The sequence below is a fragment of the Austrofundulus limnaeus genome, unplaced genomic scaffold (assembly GCF_001266775.1).
Source record: "Austrofundulus limnaeus strain Quisiro unplaced genomic scaffold, Austrofundulus_limnaeus-1.0 Scaffold417, whole genome shotgun sequence".
Lineage (NCBI taxonomy): Eukaryota > Metazoa > Chordata > Actinopteri > Cyprinodontiformes > Rivulidae > Austrofundulus > Austrofundulus limnaeus.
Window position 1 is genome coordinate 130,895 of NW_013952819.1, and position 7,432 is coordinate 138,326.

At 36.9% G+C, this 7,432-nt stretch overlaps 1 protein-coding gene across 2 annotated transcripts in view; it reads right to left on the bottom strand.

The window, feature by feature from the left end:
* Positions 1-2,378: 2,378 nt before the first annotated feature.
* Positions 2,379-7,432, bottom strand: part of dus1l (dihydrouridine synthase 1-like (S. cerevisiae)) — a 17,809-nt gene continuing 12,755 nt past the window's right edge. For both annotated transcript variants that reach the window (XM_014024305.1, XM_014024306.1), the window contains exons 10-14: positions 7,103-7,191; positions 4,716-4,885; positions 4,583-4,620; positions 4,311-4,386; positions 2,379-3,002 (exon numbers count right to left, since the gene is read on the bottom strand). In XM_014024305.1, coding sequence (XP_013879759.1) covers positions 2,821-3,002; positions 4,311-4,386; positions 4,583-4,620; positions 4,716-4,885; positions 7,103-7,191 — 555 coding nt within the window. In that variant the 3' untranslated portion in view covers positions 2,379-2,820. The remainder of the gene's footprint in view (positions 3,003-4,310; positions 4,387-4,582; positions 4,621-4,715; positions 4,886-7,102; positions 7,192-7,432) is intronic.

Sequence of the window (7,432 nt, forward strand, 5' to 3'; positions counted from 1 at the left end):
GGTTTCAATTGGGGAAAAAATAACCCAATTTAGTTAATTCTGATCAATAAAATCAGGATGTAGGTACTCTTGTTGAAAATGCTTGCTGTATTCAAACTAATTTAATAAATGAAGTTAAAGCAGATTGGAGTRCAGCAAAATCAGCTTTTCAGTAGAAGTCAYTATATAGATGCGGAAAAAGCTACGAGTCTGGTTATTTAAAGACAAATAATTGGTACTGTTGCCAACATTTGTTATAAGATTTTACTTTGTGATAAATTTGCCCTAATAATAAATAGAAAGTCTCCATCCACATCAAACAGCTGTGTGTAAAATAATTTGTATAATTTTTGAACTGAAGTCAGGGGCCACACAAAATCAGTTCTGAGGCCACAAATGGCCCCCAGGCCACACTTTGGACATCCCTGGTTTATCAGATACACTATACTGCCAAAAGTATTTATACACATATAAACTACAGTGACATTAAATTCTTAATGGGTTTAATGAGGTGTTTGCAGCTACGACAGCTTTGACTCTTCTGGATAAAGTCTTTAAAACAGGAATCCTGCAACCAGTTTGCTCTTAAATGTTTTATACTGGTATGAACTCTTGGAAATATGCAAAGTATTTTTTGGACTAGTCTGATTTCCAGTTTATACAAACAATTATAACAAGTGTTTCTTAAAAGAATTCAGTTGCCAGAGGTGCCACCTCACCTTCTTGTGTTTACAGTCATACCTGTACAGGAAGTTATCATCCAAAGGCACAAACGATCAGTGAAAAAAATAGACCAACTTAAACAAAGCTGTGACTGCAAATAAGAAATAAAGTGTGATATTACAAGATAGAACTTGATGCCAAACGTTGCTGATGTCCCCCGTCGCCATTCAGTAGTGACCAACTGCTCATCACAGGCCTTCATTCTTTAAAGGGATCCATGATTAGTTGTAACTTTATTTGATAAACATATATTTTAACTGTAAAATAAAGATTATAAAAATATTGTAGACTGTTCAGTTTTTATCATTTTTAAACTAAAGGTTTACATGGATGGGGCCATTTTATTTACATGCAAAGCATTCTGGGTAAATGATGACATCAACTAGGTCCTCGGTGCGAGGCTGCTAGCGAGCTATATCCACCCTGAAGGTTAATCTTGGACAATATCTGATGATCGACTCTTTTAAATGAAACCAGAGAGCGTTGACAGAGAGGAGACGGTAGAAATGACTCAGCCTGTAACTGAAAATATGGATGGAGGACAACAGTTTAGCTTTTTAGTTTGTTTTTCATGCTAGCACTGAGCTAATACATATAAGGCAATATGGCGTCTGTGCTAGCGCAAAGCTAATAGGCTAAGCTGAGGTTCTTCTTCCATGAAGCAGCTCTGTTGTCCTCCATCCATATTTTCAGTTACAGGCTGAGTCATTTCTACCTTCTCCTCTCTGTCAACGCTCTCTGGTTTCATTTAAAAGAGTCGATCATCAGATATTGWCCAAGATTAACCTTCAGGGTGGATATAGCTCGCTAGCAGCCTCGCACCRAGRACCTATCCACRTCATCATTTACCCAGAATGCTTTGCATGTAAATAAAATGCCTCTGTCCATGTTAAAATATATTTTTAAAAATTTACATAACTAACCTACAATATTTTTAGTTTTTATTTTACAGTCAAAGTAAATGTTCATCAAATAAATTCTGTTACAACTAATCATGGATCCCTTTAAATAATCTCATAAAATGAAAAGATGGTAGGCCAGTGATTTTGTCAAACTACTACACAAACATGTTKAGCAGGTTTCCCTTATAATGCACACAAAATTTGGTTCAGATTGGATCGTGTATGTGTGTGTGTGATTTACAAACATATGTCAACTGTGTGATGTCTACAAGACTGCATTCCTGTAGAGGGGTGGATTAGGATCGACCAAAATGAATTTGATGCTGATTGGCTGAAATATGTAGAATTTAGAGCCAAACGTTTGTCAACAGCGTAACGTTTGACTTCGCTGCACAGCCATGACCATGCCTTTCACGAAAACGTCTTTGTGCTTGAAGGCAAATGAGATGAAGTTCTTTGTGTTCTGACGCAATGTGTTGATTAGGTCAAGATAATCAGAGATGGAGCTTTCCAAGCCAAAAAAGGTCACTTCCTGTTGTCAGAGGGGCGGGGATTTGATGATGTCATATGACCACATGGTATGGTCGGGCATACAACATGGATGACTCGTACCAAGTTTGGTGTATTTTAGCCTTTCTATGTGAAAGTTACATCTTTCTGAAATTGTAACAGACTGACGGATGGAGAGCATTTCTAAGGCCCTGCCTCAGTGATGGGGGACAAAAAGGAAAATTAAATTTTTTTTAAACGACAGTTTGACTTTTCATATCAGGACGAATTCACACACAGCTGGTTTTATTAGCAGCAAGAGTTAACAGAGAGCAGATCTTCTAAACGTCTCAGAAAGCCACAAAACAAATCAAATACTAATGTTTTCTGGAGTGAACCAATCATTCTGTCAAAGCGCGCTCATTAAAAAAAATGTCTGCAGTAGGATTTTTATAAAATCTAAGAGAACCTACACAACCACATACACACACCTGGATGAAAACTGTTTTCAGTTTCAACAGTTGAACTATCCTGGAGTCTATGTTTCATGTGTTCCAGTCAGAAGTGTTTCTCTGTGCTCCTCTTTATGCTTCACATCAAAGCAGCAYGGCTGGAATGTTGGTTTGTACCTGAAACAGTTCACAGAAGTCTCTGTCCAATAAATAACTCTGACCGCAGTAACAAGCTGTTTCTGTCCATGTGGAGAGGGTCTCAGTCAGGCCAGCAGCTAGGCTGAGGACTGGGCCTGCAGGTCTGGACTCAAGTCTGGACCTGTCTGAGGAGAGCAGCTGTTCGGTTCCATCCCTGAGCTCTCTTTCCTCATGTTCTTCCTCTGCTCTTCTTCTTCTTCTTCTTCTTCTTCTTCAGCTTTCCGCTTCTCTGCCTTGGTTTTGAACCGCAGCCCGTGGCCTGAAAATCACAGAGGAATTAAATGTCTTTTCTCCCCCGCCAACGTTTTCCTTTTCTCTGAAGGAGTCACAAATAAATACAAATGCAACACAAAATAACTCATGACAGGTTTTTCTAAATATGGAGCTAAATTTGGCATGGTAGTAGCTGAGACTCATCTTCAAAATATCCTTATGCAAAATCTCACACCCGTTCAACATTAAATGATTTTAGTTTGTGAACATGTTCAAAACTCAAACAAGGCTGCCAGCATCTGAGACTCAGGCAAGACAATGGCACGCCCTGTGAAGGTTTTGAGATATTCTAGAGATTTCTGCTCATAAATGCCATTCARCTAGAGTTCAGATTTATAGTAAGACGTCAGGACAAAATTACATGCTTGATGATCAGGTTTCAGTTTTAATAAGTCTAAAATACATTTAGCACAGAAAACTAAACGAGGACGCACAATCTAAAGTTGTGTTAATCTGCCAGATTTATGCATGTATAATGCAAGAATATTTAACCCCAAATATCACCCATAAAATTTGAGAGTAGTAGCTTTTATACACAGGTGTAAATTTTGACTTTTTTTTCTAGTGTAYTACCACAATAAATTACAATATTCTCTTGTATATAACTGAAAAATTGTGTTGCGGTAATAAAATCTTATAATTTCTCCCTCTGTCCTCTTGCTGTAGAATACTACAAGCATAGATAAGCAAATTAAAAATAGCAGTTTTTTTTTCCGCACTGGCATCAGAGGAGGAAAAACTTTTTTATTTTGTTAACTGTGGAGCAGGGATGAAATGAAGGCGAGGGCATCAGTGGCACGGTCAATAAAACCAGACGAGCTGCTCTTTGAAGCTGTCCATCTTGCTAATATAACAACCAGCTTCGGCTGTCGGATCAGACTGTTCTAGAATTTTACGCTGCTTCTTGGCAGCCTGTGATCTGCAGYCACAAACACACCCACAGGCGTGTTAATAATCTGTTCACACCACAGGGTATACTGCAAGTGCTGAAAAATCCTGAAATCTGTGTGAAATTAGGGATAGCATTATACATTTTTAAATGTAAAGCTTACTCTGGGCTCGGGCCTCTAAGAGTTAATTAGTTCAGTTGGATCGGGCTTGGACACACTGTTTATAGGCTTGGACCAGGTCAGGTCGGATATTTTAGGCCTAAACTCTACATTCAACAACTCGCCACCAACAGCTGCAGCCCTTTGAGATTTTAGCTTAATGATCAGGACCTGTCGGCACATTTTGTAAAATATACTTAAAAAACCCCGTCCTCCATGTGTGTAGTTGTGTTGAGTGTACTAACTTTGACAGTCTGCCACCTCTTTAAAAGCCTTCTTCTTACAGCAGGCTCGACACAGGTTGAAGACACATTTATTTCCCTGTACAACAAAATAAAAGAGACAAACTCAACTGAAAAACTAACATATTGTTTATGAATTAATCAATAAGACAACTGGCACTAAATCATTCAAAACATATAGTCTTTAGTGCAGAAACTGGTATTATTTGAGAAAATGGAGATCGTTTCWCGAGTCTTCATCACATGAAAACCACAGAGCTTCAACTGACTCTTACCTTTGGGTTGCCACACTGTTCACATTTGAGGTATTTGGCTACAAAAAGATAAAAAAGTAGTCAGATTTCTTCTTCTACTGGTCAGTTGTGCTTCAGCTTGAAATGAGAAAATGAGAAGYGGAGAAAAACTCACGTTTCTGATCAGGACTGAAGGTTTTGTGGGGATTGCAGGATCTTTTTTCCTGTTTATTTTGGGAGAGGGTGTCAGCTGCTCCGTCTACGTTCTCCAGCTCCCTCTTCTGGCACAACATTTCCTTCACCTTTGACCCCCAACAATAACCATTGGTAATCTGAGGCTTCGGCCTGTAGAGTGTTGGCAGGTGAAAGTAGAAAAACTGTGACAACTGGCTTCATAAATGGAGTGTATTATATCTATAATATATATCATAATATTTGAATATTCTATTACAGAGGCTTGAACAGATTTGTGATTACAGGAACAACTCTAAGACGGTTTAAATAACAATTATCTAATAATTGCAAATTTGTTCATGCTAATAATGAATCCTGTTCTTACACCAATTTATGGAGTTCCTCAGGGTGCAGTGGTTGGACCATACTTTTTATTTGTACAGTAYATACTTCTATTAGGTAACATTATTAGGCAGTACACAATATATTTCCATAACGAGGATACTCATTTATAGTTATCAATGAAACCCAGAGGTGCATAGTAACTAAAAATATTTACTTCWTTAAAGCAGTGTTTTTCAACCCTGGTCCTCAAGGCACACTGCCCTGCATGCTGTAGATGTTTCCCTGCTTCAACATAGCTGATGTCAATTCATATCTGATTAACAGGCTTTTGTTGAACTGTAATCATCTGAATCATCTGTGTTGAAGCAGGGAAACCTCTAAACATGCAGGGCAGTGCGCCGTGAGGACCAGGGTTGGAAAACACTGCTTTAGAGTACTTATATTTTATAGCCCCTATTTTTTTATTTTATTTTTTTGGTAACGCTTTCTTTTACGGTACCCTTATTACCATGTAATTACAAGTTAATAACAAAATGGTAATTAAATGTAATTACTACCTTATTACCATGTAATTACGTGGTAATTAGGGTACACTTTTACTACGTAATTACTAGTCTGCAGTAATGTAGCACTTACCTGGTAATGTATTACAATTCACTATGTAATACCTAAATAAGTAGTAGGTAATTTGGACAGTTTTACAGTTATATTTTATTGCAATTAACYACTAACCCCAAAATTTAGTTGCATTCTTTTGGTTATAAATATAGTGTTGAGTTACTATTGAATAGTAATTTGATTGTAGTTACCCAATAAAGGTAGTTTTACTAACAGTAATTTTTCTTTTGTACTCTAATTACCATGTAATTACATGGTAATAAGGGTACCGTAAAGGAAAGYGTTGCTTTTTTTGAAGATTTATAATTTTATCAAGTATTTTTAATCACAAGTTTACATATATTTTGTTACTTTCAAAACATAAAAATATACTTTTACTTATTTCCTTTAAAATTCAACACCTAAATTACACGTTACAAATTTAACTACGACCAAACTCATCATGGAAAGAGTTGTTCACTCACTCTAGAAAATGAAGTGTTTAAATTTACTTAACCAAACTGGTTTCACTAAACCTAACTGAGTAAATGTAAAGCAGTTTATATGTTTTCTTTATAAGAAAATGTGTAAATTAATCAATTTACTCAACTCAGTTTAGTGGAAACAGTTTGGTTAAGTAAATTCAACACTTCATTTTTTAGATTGTGGGTAAAAATAYTTCTTTTACTTTACGTATTATTGTCAGCAGTTTTATAACTTTTACATAAGAACTTTTCTTATCGGTGAGATGAATTTTTACCAAAGTCATTTTATGTAAAGGTATTTTTATTTTTCCTTAGTTATTTTTAAGTACCTCTGATGAAACCTGCTGAATCCAATAAGTTACTTAGATTATAGACATGTCTGTTAATGTCCTATAGGCCTTATAACAACAACAAAAAGAAATGTTTGAAAAACAGATATCAAGGTGCATTTGTTCAAAATAATTTGATCTAGACGTGATGCAAAACAAAAAGCATGAATAAAAAACAAATAACAGCCAATGTGAAGATACAAAATTATAAAAATGTTAAAACCTCACTCTTAGTTTCTTAGTTGGCCAAGTGCTACTGTAGGAGAATGTCTGATATTAAATAAATACATAAATAACCTGCAGCAGTATTTCAATGCTTCATCTGATGCACCTGTCATCACTGTCTGCTGCTGTAATTAGCARTGATGAAACTTTCCCACACAGCTGATTTAAACACAAGCAGATCATTTCATCTAAACTAGTTATTCTTGCTTTGCTTTGGTGTAAAGTGCTTTAGTGTCTCTGCTCTGTTAGGGTTAGCTCTACTAATAAATGCAATGCATCCTGTAACAAGTCCCTGGGAAAATGTTGCTCCCAACACATTTGTAATACATCCTTCTGATTCCTGACGAGCTCACATCAACAGCACTAATGAATAAGATGAACTGTAGAAGCAGATCTCAATGACTCACTCTGGTCTGACATATGGCTGGCAGATCCAGTGAGGGAAGGGCAGGTCGCTCGCATGCTCCCGTCCATTCTTCCCCTCAGCTATCTCCTTCTGCATGGAGAGACAGGCAGCTGCTGTAAAACACCATCAAAACAACAAACACACACATACACTCACCGGCCACTTTATTAGGTACACCTGTCCAACTGCTCGTTAACACTTAATTTCTAATCAGCCAATCACATGGCGGCAACTCGGTGCATTTAAGCATGTAGACATGGTCAAGACAATCTCCTGCAGTTCAAACCGAGCATCAGTATGGGGAAGAAAGGTGATTTGAGTGCCTTTGAAC